The sequence below is a fragment of the Saccopteryx bilineata genome, chromosome 2, assembly GCF_036850765.1.
Source record: "Saccopteryx bilineata isolate mSacBil1 chromosome 2, mSacBil1_pri_phased_curated, whole genome shotgun sequence".
In the NCBI taxonomy this organism is placed as follows: Eukaryota; Metazoa; Chordata; class Mammalia; order Chiroptera; family Emballonuridae; genus Saccopteryx; species Saccopteryx bilineata.
Window position 1 is genome coordinate 394,752,182 of NC_089491.1, and position 17,078 is coordinate 394,769,259.

General features: G+C 41.4%; 1 protein-coding gene across 1 annotated transcript in view; it reads right to left on the reverse strand.

The window, feature by feature from the left end:
• Nucleotides 1-14,788: 14,788 nt before the first annotated feature.
• LOC136322700 (histone-lysine N-methyltransferase PRDM9-like) overlaps nt 14,789-17,078 on the reverse strand; it is a 40,398-nt gene continuing 38,108 nt past the window's right edge. Inside the window, exons 9-11 of the mRNA XM_066254593.1 lie at nt 16,093-16,563; nt 15,540-15,930; nt 14,789-15,467 (exon numbers count right to left, since the gene is read on the reverse strand). Coding sequence (XP_066110690.1) covers nt 14,789-15,467; nt 15,540-15,930; nt 16,093-16,563 — 1,541 coding nt within the window. The remainder of the gene's footprint in view (nt 15,468-15,539; nt 15,931-16,092; nt 16,564-17,078) is intronic.

The following is a 17,078-nucleotide window of genomic DNA, read 5'->3' on the forward strand; positions in this document are numbered from 1 at the left end:
GCCAGAAGTGACACAGACACTGCATAAGGAGTTACTGCATTCTACTGTCATTGGACAGTGCCTGGTGAACCACTCTGAGTTGGACAACAAAGAATTGCTTCACTTGTAGATGGCAGCTCCCAAGTGAATGGACAACATCATGTTTGGGCAGCTGGTGTAGGAAGACCAGTATAAAGAAAGACTCAAGTTGAACAACAACAACAAAAAATCTACTCATCAGTCAACTTATGCATTGGTCACAGTAGATACGTCCTTCAAGTGATAGTCACTATGTATACTAAAAAAGAACCAGTTGAATGGCCTGAGCACACACAGTACCATTTAGAAGCTGAGTGCTGGTGTGGACAGATTCTCCATGCCTTAGTTCTTTGTGAGGAAGAGACTTGGGACTATGACAAGAGTCTCTGAGTGCACCTGAATGCCAATGATTTTGTCTTTGTATGAGGGAACTGAAATTTGTAATTGGGATATGAATGCCCAGAAGATTTTCAATATAAAGTGGAAATTATGAAAGACCAAAATGCTGGGAATGGCAAAGAAGTCATACAGGGGTGGCAGTGAACCTCTTCTGCCAGAAGTGACTTGAAAACTGCTTAAAAAGTTGCTGGATTCTACTGTCATTGGATGGTGCTTTGTGAACCACTCTCTGCTGACCAACAAAGGGCTGTTTCGCTTTGTAGATGGCAGCTCCCAAGTGAATGGACAACATCGTGTTTGGACAGCTGGTGTAGAAAGACCAATAAATAGAAAGTCTCAGATTGAATAAATTAATAAACGCTCAGCTCATTGGAGCTGAATTTCAGACTGTTATTGTAACAGTGATGGAACAATTGAACATTGATAGAAGCCCCTGTGTTTGGCATATATAGACTGAAGCACAGTGGCCTGAAATGTGTTCCTTACGCCACATGGTACACGGAAAGCTGCCCTACTAAAGGAATGTGCACTTGGTGTCTGACCCTACTGAAGAAGTAGGACCTGTTGATGCCCATGTGAACCTTACTGCAGGTTTGAAAGATATTGGAGTTGACAAGCTTGTACCCCAGTGAGCTCTATGAAGTGTCCACCTGAGTGTGAGACAAGTGGCTGTGTGGACATGGCCACAATACATTAATGGGCTGACTGAAGAGAGTACTCGCATCATCAGAGGCACAAATTTTCAATAAGAAGTCTGCTGTCTGTCAGCACAAGAGCAGAGACTGCAGATGGGCGTGTGGCCGATGCCCTTGTGGGATGACCTTGAACATTCCGGCTGGTGATACTCATAGCCCTGGGTAGCCAAGAATTAGAATTTGATAGGACTGGACACTGTCAAGACTTGGCCTGTGCTTGGCTGACTTTTGGTATATGGCAATTTTCAAAGGCTTATCAAAGTTTAAATAGAAGGTACACACCATTGTGAATGGCTGAGCATCATTTATTCAGACCATTTTCACACGGCACCCCCTATTTGTCTGACAATGAGCACAGAGACTTGCTATCAGGCCTAGTGTGATAAAGATTTGGAGTTGGAAATAAAAACATTGGTAGTCTCAGTGAGAGAGAGAACATTTTGAAGGGCTGGCTTACATGTTTTCAGGAGTGTGTGCTCACACTCAACAGGAACATGGGTGGGGTAAAGGAGTGGTCCTTGATATAGTTCTGTTTTTCTGGTGCATCAGTCGAAGATGGCTGGTGGGGATAATACTGGAATAGTTTCTCCATCATGTCCCCTCAACTTTCTACTTTAGTCTGCTGATGTATTGGTCACAGTAGCAGGAATGTGACCACGTGGAGTATAAACGGGTCCAACTGAAGCAAGAGACTGTAACTGGTTTTAACGTCTATGCCACTTTTCCTGAGGGCCTGATTGGATGGGAAGTTCTTTCATCCTGTTTGACAAAATGGGACTAACAGTGAGTTAGTCATATTGCTGGGTGGGAAAGGTAGCTTCTGAATCCTGCACATGTGTAATCTCATTCTATGTGAACAGAAATGAACTGAGGGGGAGTCACTTGCTGCTCTAGTATTGCTGCCAGCATCTAGATCAGCAGGTGGTGAACCTGATGTTCCTTCCAAAGGGTAAATGACTTGAGTATAAATAGTTACTCCAAAAAAAAAAAAATAGTTACTCCATTCCTTTAAAAAATATATAAAAGGAATGAACACATGGGTTATTCAGTGAGAGAAATGTAATGTTTCATTAACATTTCAAAGTGATTTAGAGCAAGATATAAAATATTAGCCTGAATATACCAGGTACCTGACAGGGGGAAGCCAGGTAGGACTGATGACATTGTTACTTTTCTCACGTGAGAAGGTGAAAAGGAAGCCTGCACACCTGAGTGGGGTCTGCGTTGGAAGCCATGGGGTGGATTGTGAGTATAAGAAATAGTATTTGGTCTTAGGATTTTCCCAGTTTTTGAGTGTGAAAAATGCTTTCTTGTGACCTTGAAGTGACCTGAGGCAATTCCCAAAGGTTAGTGGCTGCTTGTCAATGGAACTATTCAAGAAATTAGGGGGTTAGCACAGAGGACACTTGATGCATGATGTAGGATTCCCATGAACAGTAAAAGCTAAACCATTAATTCTGACAGAGGTTAACTTCTGGTTAGTAGGGGAAAATAATAGTTGATGGAATTTATGTAAAGGGTTGTAGAAAAATTGGTATGTTTGAAACAATCATTGTGTGAAATGGTTGCATCTGTTTTACCTGATTGAATTAAGGGGATAGAAACTGTATCTAAATGGGGCACATGTCTGTACATTAGTTAGTAAAACAAGAACGCATGTAAATCCGCCCATCAAGCGATAGTCATTGGTCATTCTAAAAGGGAACCAGTCAGATTGCCTGAATGCACACAGTGCCATATAAAAGCTGAGTGCTGGTGTGGACAGATTCTCAGTGACAAAAGTCCTTTGTGAGGAATAGACTTGTGACTATGACAAGAGCCTCTGAATGCATCTCAGTACCGATGACTTTTTCTTTGTATGAGAGAACTGAAATGTCTAATAGGGATAGCAATGCCCAGAAGATTCTCATGACAAAATGGAAATTGGTTGTGTGGAACTGTGGTGCCTGGGGACTGCAAGGAAGTCCTGTAAAAGTGGCAGGGAGCCTCTTCTGCCAGGAGTGACTTGGAAACTACATAAGGAATTACTGGATTCTACTGTCATTGGACAGTGCCCTGTGAAGTACTCTGAGCTGAACAACAAAGAATTGTTTCATTTATGGATGGCAACTTGCAATTGAATGGACAACATCATGTTTGGGCAGCTGGTGTAGAAAGACCAGTATAAAGGAAGACTTGGATTGAATAAAAAAGAAATGATCAGCTCATTTGAGCTGAATTTCAGACTGTTACTGTAACAGTGTTGGAACAATTTAACAGTGAAAAAAGCCCCTGTGTTTGGCATATATGGACTGAAGGACTGTGAACAGTGTCCAGACTATGTGCTTCATACACTACATGGTGCATGGAAAGCTGTCCTACTAACGGGATGTGCACTGGGGGTCCTGCTATATTGACGCAGTAGGACATGTTGATGCCCGTGATAACTTTACTCCAGTTTAGAAAGGTTGTTGTAATTTACAAGCTGGTATCCCAGTGTGCTGCATGAAGTATTCATCTTGGTCTGTGAGACAAGTGGCTGTGGGAACACTGCCTCAGTGCACTGATGAGCTGACTGAAGAGAGTCCTCTTGCATCATCAGAGGCACAAATTTTCAATAAGAAGTCTCCTGTCTGCTATCAGAAGAGACAGAGACTGTAGATGGTTGTGTGGCTGATGCCCTGGTGGGAAGACCCTGAACATTGCAGGCAGGTGAGACTGATGCTCATAGCCCTGGGCAGCGAAAAAATTGAACTTGATGGTATTGGACCCTGTCGAGATTTGACCTGGGCTTCACTATCCCTTGGTAGATGGCAAGACTTATCCAAGATTTAAATAGAAGATACGCATCATTGTGAATGGCTGAGCATCATGTATTCAGACCAAGGTTCACACGGCACCGCCTATATATCTGACAATGAGCACGGAGACCTGCTGTCAGGCCTAGTGTGATAAAGAATTGGAGAGTGAAATGAAAACATTGGTTGTCTAAAATGGGAGAGAGAGAGCATCTTGAAGGGCTGGCTTACATGCTTTCAGGAGTGTGTGCTCACACTCAACAGGAACATGGGTGGGGTAAAGGAGTAATTTCTGATGTAGTTCTGTTTCTCTGGTGCATCTGGGGAAGATGGCTGTTGGGGGTGATACTGGTATAGTTTCTCCATCATGTCACCTCAATGTTTAACTTGAGTTTACTGATGCATTGGTCACAGTAGCAGGCATTGGACCACATGGAGTATAAACAGGTAATACTGAAGCAAGAAACTGTAATTGATTTTTAACTTCTATGCCCCTTTTCCTAAGGGCCTTATTGGATGGGAGATTTTTCCATTCTATTTGACAGAATGGAATTAACAGTGAGTTAGCCATATTACTGGATGGGAAAAGTAGCCCCCTGAATCCTGCATGTGTGTAATCTCACCCTATGTGAACAGGAAGGAACTGAGGGTTAATCAATTACTAGACTAGTTTTTTTGCCAGCATCTAGCTCAGCACAGTATTGAACCTGATGTCTCTGCCACTGGTGAAATCATTTTGGTACTAATTGTTATTATTTTTGCTATTTTCTTTTTGCAAAGTAATGAATAAGTGAATTAAGTAATGTTAATAGAACATTGCATTTCTCTTGTTTTAAAGAATTTATCAGAAAGCAAATACTTTTGTCTCAGCCTGAATAGACCAGGTACCTGACATTGTGAAGCCATGTATAGCTGATGGCACCATTGCTTTTGGCACCTGAGAAGATTAAGTGGAAGCCAGCACCATGGACTGGGATACTTACCATCTGAAATCCCAGTCAATCATCACTGCCTTTCACTTTCACGTTTACTTTTCCCTAAGGGATTTATGTTGGAAGCCAGGGATGGACTGCTATCTATAAGTAATGTCTATTTGATTTTAGGATTTTCCCTAATGTTGAATGTGAAAACAGTGTCTTTTTTTTTTCTTGACCTTAGGGGCTGCTTGTCAATAGACCCAATCAAGGGCAGTGTTTCCCAACCTTTTTTGTGCCATGCCCCACCTTAGCCTTTCTAAAATTTTTATGTCCCCCCCCTATGTCACATACATAATTTTTAACATTAAAAAATTGATTTGTTCACTTAATAAACATAAATGATAGGTTCTAGGAAGAAATCACTATGAAATTGTTAACAAAACACAGTAAGTAAAATGTCAAAACATATAATGAAAAACAGAAATTTAAATTCCAAATAATTTTAATACAGATTTTTCTATATTAATTTATTATTTTAATTTAGTGTGATCCTTGCGCTTGATGCTTGCTGCACAGAGATTTTATATTAGGTTCCAATTTGGTTAGCTTTAGTCTCAAGTCTCCACGCTGTGTTATATCCAGCCGATTTCTTTCTTTTTTTTTTTTTTTACCAGTAAATCATTTACAGCACTAAGTCCACATTCAGCTAAAAATAAAGATGGAAATGGTAGCAATAGTTTTCTTGCACTTTTGGTTGAATTTGTGTATTTGATTTCTGTTTCCTCACAAAGCCATGCCATCGCTCCTTTGATATTAAATAAAGCTTTAACTGACTCATCATTTTGCAATTCTGCGAGTTCTTCTTGATACTGCATATTTGATATATCAGACAAATCCACTAACATTGGCTGCATCATCCATGTTGGGAAATCAATTTGTTTTAAATCAGAAAATCTTTCTTTTAAATCAGCCGATAGAATATTCAAATGATTGACAATAACAAGTAAAGCGGTATCAGTTACTTCACATTTTTGAAGCCAATGAAACTGTTTAAAGTTTTTGTTGTTAATATGTTTCTGACATAACTCAATATTGGTAATGAAACCAAATATCTTTGCTTTTGCCTCGACAAGAGTTTTATTGTTCCTTGAAGTTGCTTATTTAATATATTTAGTTTTTCAAAGATATCGGCTAAATAACTCACAAATGCTTTACCACCTGTTGTTAACAGATACTTCATTTCAGGTTTGTCGCTTAAAAAATCACTAAGAGTATCAAACAGTTCCATAAATCTTTTCAAACAGTTTCCTTTAGATAGCCATCTGACTTCAGTATGAAGTAAAAGTCTCACATGGTCTTCATTTTGTTCTTCACAAAATAGCTTGAAAAGACGCTCACATTTGGCACTAGCTTTAATAGCATTAACACACTTTATTACTGTATGTAATACTTCATTCAGAACAGGCGAGATGTTTTTACCTACCAAGTGTTCCCTATGAATAACACAATGCACAAGAATCATTTCTGGATTCGCATCTTTCATCAATTTAAAGCAGCCATTTTTCTTGCCCATCATATTGGGAGCACCACCTGCAGCACAAGATGTTATATTTTTTATTGGTATATCATTGACATCTAAGTAGTTTTTTAGCTTATTATATATATCTTTGGAGGTAGTGGTGCTTTCTAATCTTTTACAGAACAACATTTCTTCAGTAAAATGTCCTTTATCAATATATCTTACGAAAGTTATCAATACTGCCTCACTGTCTCTCAAAGTTGATTCATCCATTTGCAAGGAGAATTTTCTTGTTTTCAGCTTTTCAATAAGTTGTTTTTCAATATCCTCACTCATTTAGTCTATTCTCCTGTTAACAGTATTGTCACTGAGTGGCATAGCTTTTACATCTTTGTCATTTTTTTCAAGAACCGTTTTAAGAAATGCTGATATTGACGGTTTTATTAAATTCTCTCCTATAGTGTGATCTTCTCCAGTTTTAGCAATGAATAAAGAAATTTGATAACTAGCCTCAAGAACATGATTATTAGTTGAAGTATGAGCAGTAAATAGAGACTTTAATGTTGTTCTTTTTTCAAAAATTTTCTTTAAAGTTTTAAAGTAACTCAAATCTGAATTAATATGAGCACTATATTTCGCCTTCAAATGCGCCTCAGGCGACCTTGTTTCATTGATTCGTTGGTCAAGCATTGCTGGCATAAAAGACAAAAAGGAATCCGCTCATCGTGAACAGCGGGTATGAAGCCAAATTTTAAATATTCCTCCGCATATTGATGAGTTTTTTTCTTGCTTGCACCACTCATTTTACTATGGGCTATAAGAAATAAAAATAAGATCAATTAAAAACTAATATTAAAATATGTGTTAAAATATATTCAATGTGACATAGAGTAAACGTATACTAAAAATTCATATTTATTTAAATGTATATAACACATTTACTATACTACCACTGCAAATCAAAAGGTATCTATATTTTTTCCACTTGACAAAATTTTCTGGAAAGTTATGCTTCTAAAATTAAAATTGTCATGCATGCACTATTGTAGCCCCAATAATATTTATAAAATATTAGTGCTTTCTAGCCCTGATGCAATAAGTACTTAATAAAGAGTTTAATATTGATAAAAATAAAATCAAATACCAATTATATCTATACAATATATATATGTATATTTATTAAATCAACGAGCTTTTACAACAGTTTTGACTGACACTTATTTCAAATTAACACCAACTGAATGATGTGAAACACTACAGAAGTTGCAATGGGCCAATTAGGTGAGAATAACTGCGTTGTTTAGCGAGTTTTTAAAACGTCCGGGGTTCCCCATGGCAGACGGCACGCTCCGTGGTGAACCCAGGATGAAGTTTACTTGACGACGCCAATCACCCAGTTGATATTTTGGTCTCATCAAACGAAATTATACTTAATAATTATTTACCGCAATTATTTAAGAATTGCATTTTTTGTTAAATTTGGCACCGATATCTAGCATTGCATTTAAATGGCCTGGGGTGAGAGAGTTAAAGTCATGTCGAGTCCATTTTCAAATTGCCCCCCTTAACTATCGAATTGCCCCCCTGTGGGGCGTGGGCCCCATGTTGGGAAACACCGGGATAGAGCATCAACCTGGAATGCTGAGGTTGCCGGTTTGAAATCCTGGGCTTGCCTGGTCAAGGCACATATGGGAGTTGATGCTTCCTGCTCCTCCTCTCTCTCTCTCTCTCCTCTCTAAAAATGGAATAAATAAAGTCTTTAAAAAAAAAAGCAACACTTGGGTCCAGCCCTAGGGATGCAAGGACTGGCCAGGCTATGGACTCCAGCCAATTCAGTGACCCCCTTGCTCAAGCCAGCAACTTGGGCTTTAAGCCAGCGACTTTTGGGCTCAAGCAGCAATCGTGGGGTTATATGACCCGGCACTGAAGCCAGATGCGCTTATTACATTTTCTTGTTTTTCAAGCGCTCTCTTGAGTTCCTCTATTCTACTCTCAAGTTTATTAAACGTTGTTATGACTGTTTGATTTGAATTCTTTATCTGCTCGATTACCCATCTCTATTTCATTAGAATATTTCTTGGGAGTTTTTTTCTTGTTCCTTCATTTGGGGTATATTCTTCTGTCTCCCCATTTTCTTTGACTGTCGGTTTTTGTTCCTTTGAGTAGAATAAAATAGTCATCTAGCCCAGTCTTGAACATGTTGTCTTTTTACATTGTGTGTTGAACAGTTTCAGCCCACTGGTTGTAGTTGGGGGGAGGTACATGCAGTGCCTCTCGTGTCACCTAGCTTGAAGGAGTGGGTTCTAAACGGGCTGCCTGGGGTGTGTGAGCCTCCTTGACCTTTTAATTTGGGTAGGGATGCCTGATGTGAAAGGGTCTGTGTGGTGTGTGCTCTGCATGTCCTGTTTTATTAATAATTATCTGTTATTAGAACACAGTGTGCACTGGTTTACCTGATTGCTTTCTTGTATCTCACCCTCCATTAGATCCACCCTTTGTCCTGGTGGGGTAGCCTGGGTGCACACACTGCCTTAATTTGTTCATTCTTCACCTACTCAGTGCTTGGCAGCCCTGTGCACATACACAGCATTGCTTCCCTCATTCCACACTGGGCTGCAAAGTTTTGCTAGCTTTGTGCTTTCTTTGTGTAGAGCAGCCCAACAAGTGTGAGCAGCAGCACCCCCATTCTCTGCACTTTCTCTGATCAGGCAGTCCTTTGTGCAGACCATAACCCATTTGCTGGCTCCCCATTTTCCAGGAGGGGTAATTATAAGGTATTTTTCCCCACCAAGAAGGAAGGAAGAGGGCTCAGAGCCGCAAAGTGTGGAATATCAAAAGGTTTTATTGAGTACAGAGCGTGCATCCCACCCAGCATTCCCTGGCCCCGAGGTAAGATGGAGGCCAGGGAAGTTGCAGGGATTAAACCACGTGGGAGATATTTAAAGGGGTCCCTCTAGGGAAGTTGAGCTAATATGACGTGGTGAAATCTCACTGGCTGGCAGACAGTCACTTTTTTCCAAAGAGTTCCTGCAAAGCCTCTCTTGGTGTGCTTGGCTGTGGGCAGTCCCAGCCAAAGTTTGCGGGTCTGAGTTCCCCAAGTGACCATCCCCCATTATCCACCAACCTTACATTCTGACCTTTTGTGTTAAATAGTAAAAGGGGCACCGTTTATTCATCTAGCTACTTCCTGCTGAATAGGGGTGTTGTGGGAAGGGGGAGATCAGAAAGTGGTGGTTTGGAGGGGTGTCAGGAGGAACATCTGTGTGGCCATGAATTGAGAAACTTTGCAAATGTGATCCTGTAAGGATTTAAAAAAAGAGGAGTAAATAGGGGGATTTGTAGGGTTCAACCTTTTGGTGAGCTGGAGCTGTATGGAGTCCAGTGTTTCTGACTGCCAGTGGTCCTGTAAGGAGGCAACCTTGAGGCAAAACTGCATGTCAGGGGTGGCATAAAAGGGGAAAGGAAGGGGTCCCATCCATTCCCATAACTGAGACCTGTGAGGGAATTAGAGGTCCAGAGTGTGATGTCAAAACAGAGAAGGTAGCCCCCGTGTCCACAAGAAATGAGGTGGACTTACCCACTTGTTGCAGCATACCCTGGGTTCTCCGAGTCCAGGCCGTGTCCTAGGAGTTTGAGCGATGCACCCACCTGGCTGGATTGGCCTTCCCATTTGGGTTGCTTGTCCTCCACGTAGAGGTGCTGAGGAAAAACCTGTTGTCCAAAGGGTTTTGGACAATCACTTCACCAGTGACCGGGCTGCTTGCAGTCAGGGCAGGGCTCAGTGGGCAGCCACAGGCAGAGGCCCTGCTGGGACCAATGGTCCTGCTTGCCACACTTAAAGCAAGCTGCTGGTGGCTCTTCTGGTCTCAGAATCACCACAAAAGTCGGGGTTTGGAGCATTACCTTCTGCTGCATGCGGGCCTGGTGAACAGCCTTGGCCTGTTTCCACTAGTTGGGACTGTTAAAAACTTTAAATGCCATCTTAACAGGTTCTGGATAGGGGTTTAGGGGATTGAGAATAAAAGGAGGAGGGCTCGTGTGGAGCACGGCACCCAGATCCTGCAGGAAATGCTGGAGCCAAATGCAGGACAGGGCCAGAACTTCCTGCAAGAAAATTGAGGTAGGACATCCTGAAAACCAGTGTAAGAGCCAATGCCAGGCTGAGAAAGGCCTGACAGAGGAGGGACTTAAGAACACAGTAAAGGAAGGGGCCCCTGGCCAGCAGGGGAAAAAAAAGAGATGGCAGTGGTGGATAAGAAACAGGTTTTTGTGAAGGGAGGGGAGGGGGCTCTCAGAGAAGCAATGGGCAGCGGCAGCTCATCCCAGGCTTACTCTCTGATTCTGTTTGGACATGTAATTGTAGGTTGATTGGCCGGCAATCTGACCATGTCCTGAACCCTTGCCGGACAAGAAGGTAAGGAGTTTTCTTCCTTCCCCTTCCCCAGTTGGCTTCTCTTTTCCACAAAAATTTGCTCTGGTCAGATGGTTTTCTCTGACATGCCTCAGCTTTTGAGGGGTTGGACTTTCACTCTCAGTAGACTGCTCAGAAAGACTAGGCACCTAGCCAAACCTCTCCACTCTCTCTCTCTCTTGGAGCTCCCTGATAGGTGGTGACGACCTCTATCAGGAAAGATTTTCCCACACGGAGATTTTCTTCTCTTGGGACAGTGAAAGTGGGGATGCCCCCTCTTGCTCACCTGTCTTCACTACAAGATCTTCAGTTCATGTGTTTTGGGAAAGTGAGAGAAAAATGGTTCCAGTGTAGGAGAGGCACTATGTGAGGCAGAAAACACTGTGAGGTGCAGAATTAGATTGTTGATGGTAAAAAAACAATTCTTTTCTAGGTGAAATATAAAAATATGGTTCAAAGAGATATCTGCATTTTTTAGTTTGTTTCTCTTTTCTTTGTTTTCTGCCTTTCTGTTGAGGGAAATGCACTAGGCATGTTGCAGGTCTATCACAGCTTTTTCCATTAAATTTTTAATTTTTTACATTGATTTGAGAGAGAGAAACATAAAATGATTTCTTGGTCACTTCTCTTAGGTGCTGAGACCTGTGACAAAACCCCAAACCTTGGTACACAGGGGGACACTCCATGCACTGAGCCATCTGTTCAGGGCACCATAGTTTTTTTTTTAAGTTATTCTCTTTCAGTAGATAAAATTATTTTAGAATTCTAATTACCATGTATGTTACAGGTTATTTAAAATTGTATTTTATAAGTGTAAGTAAAAGGACTTCCTGGTTTTCTGCTAATAAGGATTTCAAGGTCAGCTGTCATGAGAGGTGGAAACAGGTTATATAATTTCACATCTTGAAAGTTTGTCACTTGCTTTATAGTGCAATATGGTCCCTTTTAAATGTGTCCTCAGTCTGTGTCACTGCTGTTAGATCGTGTGCATTTTTGGAACAACACCTTGGTGGTGGTAAGGGGTGGGTACAGTGCATTATCTGTCAGTAGTTGTATTGCAGGAATCAAGGCAGGACAAAAATGCCCAGACAACTTGATGAAGGAAGTAGAATTTATTTAGCCTGTGGAGCAGCATGATCCCCAAAGAGGAAACCAAATGTGTGCTCCTCAAAGTTAGATTTATAACACCTTATATACCTTTTACAGAATACAAATATTCATGCAAGGGGCTTGTGATCCCATTGTCTAGAGCAGGGGTCTCAAACTCGCGGCCCGCCAAACAATTTTGTGTGGCCCGCAGACTAATCCACGAAGTTCAAAATATTTTGGATAAAATTAAGTAAGCCTAGGGGCCTACTTGTATTTTTTATTTCTCTAGCATCCTAGCTAGATATTAGCTTAGTGAACAGCAGTTGTGATGCAAACTACAGTTTCTGGTCGTTTTGTGACACTGAGTAAACTGCATGTACGATTGTGCTTGTTGTACTGATTTTTTTTTGTTTTCAACTGCAGTGAGAAAAGTGTTGCATAACAGTTGCCTTTTGTAGACCTAGTGCGGCCCGCCGAACGGCTGTGATCTTGCTCTGCGGCCCACATGCTGAGTTGAGTTTGAGACCCCTGGTCTAGAGGTATATAAAACTCTCATGACTCCAGGATGGGAGGGTAAATTTAGGTGAAATAAGAGGATGTGTTGGAATTTTAAATTAAGGTATGTAAACATGGTTTCTTAAATGCTTTTGAGAAAAGAAAAAGGAGTTTTCAGATGAGTTTTATCTTCCTTGCTCTGTGTAGCAAGTAGTCTAAGGCACCTTTTCAGAGAACTATAGAAAGTAGTTAATCTAGAACTGTCTGACTCAGTTACCCATGCAGGCTCCCTTCTCTTGCATTTTTCTTGTTTTTTTCTTCTCAGTGAAGAGGAGGCCTGCCCCTTCTTTCTCAGTTGATGCATTTACCTGCTTATGTTAAGTAAGTTTTCTCTCTACTAGTTTTCTTTTTTTTTGTGGTAATCTATTGGTTCTGAAAGAGGTGTTTTCTATCTTTAAATGAGTTGGATGAAATTCATGGTTATGCCCTAGCCAGGAAGCTTAGTTAAGTTAGAGCATCCTTCTGATACACCAAAGTTATTGGCTGAATCCTTAGGGGACAGCTAAGAATTAATGAATACATGAGAACATTGGTACTGTCATATTTAAATTTAGCAGTTCTAACAGATGTGAGTGCCATAATATAGTAGTCTGAATTTGCCATTTTTAAATCATTTATCAGGTAGAGCTTATTTTTACAAGGTTAGGTACTTGGTCTTGTTGAAAAATGAAACATGAAAACTGAAAGTTTTTAAGTTTATCTGAGCCAAAATGACTCCAAACGTTTGGAAGGAAGATCTCCAATCCTCAAATTGATCATGTAGCAGTTTCTATTTTATTTATTTATTTTTAACATTTATTTTAGAGAGTGGAGATAGATAGATGATAGATAGATAGATAAAGAGAGAAGGGGAAAAGAAAGCATCAATTTTCATATATGCCTTGATCTGGAGAGTTTAGTCATTTTATTTATTTATTTTATCTATGTTAGAGTGTGGAGACAGAAAAGCAATTTTTATTTTAGAGATGGAGAAAGGGACAGATAGTGACAAACAGGAAGGAAATGAGATAAGAAGCATTAATTCTTTGTTAGAGCACCTTAGTTGTTCATTGATTTCTCTCTTATGTGCCTTGAACAGGAGACTAAAGCAGAACAAGTGACTTTTTGCTCATGACAGCAACATTGAACTTCAAGACAGTGACCATAATGTCAGGTCTATGATTCCATGCTCAGGTATGCAACCCTGCACTCAAGCTGGTGAGCCTGTGCTCATGCCAGCAACCTTGGTGTTTTAGACCTGGGTCATTTTCATCCCATTCCAATGCTCTATGCACTGCACCACTGCTTGGTCAGGCACCATTCCCATTTTATAGATTAAAAAACAGGCACAGAGAAGTTGAGAATCTTGCCTTAGGTCGCAAAGCTAGTGAAGGCAGAGCTGAGATTGAAACCCACTATGGAATGATCTAGAGTCCATGTGGTGTATACCATGAGATTCTCACCCTAAAGAGACAGTGAGAAGAGAGTGAGGGAGACTAGCTGCCCAGTCTGAGCCAGGGACACAGACATGCACATGCACTATTTCTTCCTGGTTTTCACCAGAGATTACAGAGGTCAGAGAAAACTAGGACAGGAGCCAAGAAAAGCCAAGGGAGGAGGGTGGTGAGCCTACAAGGAGAGAAGCCTCTACTTCCCAGGAGTGATGGAAATCCCTTTTCCTGGTGAGTGTCTCAAATCCCTCTCCCTGAGAAGTAACCTATGTAAATGGCCTTCAGATTTCTACGTTTTTTAGGGGTTGAGTTTCTGTGCTTGACAGTGTGAGTTCTCTATGGCCCTCTGGGAACTCTTTGCTTTCAGTGACGGCAGGGGGGGGGGGGGGAAGAATGAGGTATATGGGCATCATAGTTTTATGAAGATAAGATTTATTAGAACAGGAGGTGAGAGACCAGGAGAATATGGGTTTTGACATTCCCATATCACTTGAGAAACCATTTGTCCAGCTCATCTTTTGTCATGAGAGTGAAGTTGTTTAACTAGTTACTTCTGTACTAATTACAATCTAATGAGGGTAAGGGGTCAGTAAACTTCCTATGAAGTCCCCTCAGTGCTGGTGTATGACCTGGGTAAGAGCTATGAATGTGGAGACACAATTTATTGCTAATGATTCAGCCTGACCTGTGGTGGCACCGTGGATAAAGCATCGACCTGGAAATGCTGAGGTCGCCGGTTTGAAACCCTGGGCTTCCCTGGTCAAGGCACATATGGGAGTTGATGCTTCCAGCTCCTCCCCCCTTCTTTCTCTCCTCTCTCTCTCTCCCCTTCTCTCTCCTCTCTATAATGAATAATAAAAAAAAATTAGAAAAAATTATTGCTAATGATTCACTCACTCTCCTTGCAAACAAAGGGCTTCTCACTTCAGTATGTCCTCTGTTGTCTGAGGAGAGTTTACTTCTGTAAAACCCTCACTCTCACTCCCTGCAAACATAGGGCTTCTCCCCTGAGTGTATCCTCTGATGTCTGAAGAGACTTGACTCCTGTGAAAAGCATCGCTCACACTCCTTGCAAACATAGGGCTTCTCCCCTGAGTGTGTTCTCTGGTGTGTAAAGAGATGTGACTTTTGTGTAAAACCTCGTTCACATTCCCTGCAAACATAGGGCTTCTCCCCTGAGTGTGTTCTCTGGTGTGTGATGAGATTTGACTTTCGTGTAAAACCTCGTTCACATTCCCTGCAAACATAGGGCTTCTCCCCTGAGTGTGTTCTCTGGTGCGTGATGAGAAGTGATTTTTGTGTAAAGCCTCGCTCACACTCCCTGCAAACATAGGGCTTCTCACCTGAGTGTATCCTCTGGTGTCTGAGGAGATTTGACTTTTCTGTAAAGCGTCGCTTACACTCCCTGCAAACATAGGGCTTCTCCCCTGAGTGTGTCCTCTGGTGTACTAAGAGAACTGACTTTCGTGTAAAGCCTCGTTCACACTCCCTGCAAACATAGGGCTTCTTCCCTGAGTGTGTTCTCTGGTGTGTGAGGAGAGTGGACTTCAGTGAAAAGGCTCGCTCACACTCCCTGCAAACATAGGGCTTCTCCCCTGAGTGTGTTCTCTGGTGTGTAAAGAGATGTGACTTTCGTGTAAAACCTCGTTCACACTCCCTGCAAACATAGGGCTTCTCCCCTGAGTGTGTCTTGAAAAGAGTTGACTTCTGTGACAATCCTTGTTCACACTCCTTGCAAACATAGGGCTTCTCCCCTGAGTGTGTTCTCTGGTGTGTGATGAGATTTAACTTTTCTGTAAAGCGTCGCTTACACTCCCTGCAAACATAGGGCTTCTCCCCTGAGTGTGTTCTCTGGTGTCTGAGGAGATGTGACTTTTGTGTAAAACCTCGTTCACACTCCCTGCAAACATAGGGCTTCTCCCCTGAGTGTATCTTCTGATGTCTAAAGAGACTTGACTTCTGTGAAAAGCATCGTTCACACTCCCTGCAAACATAGGGCTTCTCCCCTGAGTGTGTTCTCTGGTGTGTGAGGAGAGTGGACTTCAGTGAAAAGGCTTGCTCACACTCCCTGCAAACATAGGGCTTCTCCCCTGAGTGTGTTCTCTGGTGTGTAAAGAGATGTGACTTTCGTGTAAAACCTCGTTCACACTCCCTGCAAACATAGGGCTTCTCCCCTGAGTGTGTTCTATGCTGTATGAGATGTGACTTCAGGGAAAAGAGTTGTTCACACTCCCTGAAAACATAGTTCTCCCCTGAGTGTGTTCTCTGGTTTTTGAGGAGATGTGACCCATTATGAAAGCCTTGCAAACATTTTCTATACTTGATAGCTTCATTTGTTGACATTACTACTCTCATAGACAGTTTTTCTGTGTCCACTAAATTCCCATTCTGGCCTCTGCTCAGTGCTTTCTGTATCATTCTCTCTTGCTCACTAGAGCTTCCCATGTGTCCTTTGGGAGGTTTGAAAAAGGCCCTTGAAATCCTCCTTGGCCTGTTTCTTTTAATGAAATGTTTGTACTTCTCTTTGACCTTTTGACCTTCAGCTTTGCCATCCTCGTTGTGTGTATCAGTATGTTGCTGCTGCTGATTTTCATCCTCTGTGTAGGGATCTTTTGATTGGAGGTGTTTTCTTATAGATGTTCTTGGGAGAATAACAGAGGGGTAATTGCATCCCACATGTTGACTGAGAAATTTCTGACTGGAGAAGGCCAGAGAGAAGGAAGAACATGGGTGTATCTCTGGCTGTGGTTCTGCTGAAAGAGAAAATTTTGGTCAGGACAGATGTTTATAAGGCTGCCTGGGTCATATGTTTTGTTTAGACCTGTCCCACGAGTCATTATTATGAAGTTGACAATGTAATCTCTGTCTCCTACAAAGTGTTTTTTTACAGTCTGTTTTCTCTTTTCGTGTTTATGTACTATATCTACTTTAGAAATTCAGAAAGCCAATATCAAGGGTCCTTTCTATGTATTGCCAGATGAGGGACTGTCAAGTAGAATCAGGGGCTGTTTCACTCTTTGTATGGGTGGACCAATGCTGACATTTCCTATATACATGTAGCTTTTAGCACAGTTCTTTATAGACTACTGACCCCAACTAGAAATTGCTTCCATCATTGTTTCCGACAGATGATAAACTGACAATATGTTTTTCCTCAAGCTTCACATCAAATATTCATACTTGATTTTATTCAGTATCAGACCATTTTATATACAATGGAAAGTTTTTTTCAAAATATTTTCCTAGCCATACTTTTAAAAAATTGATT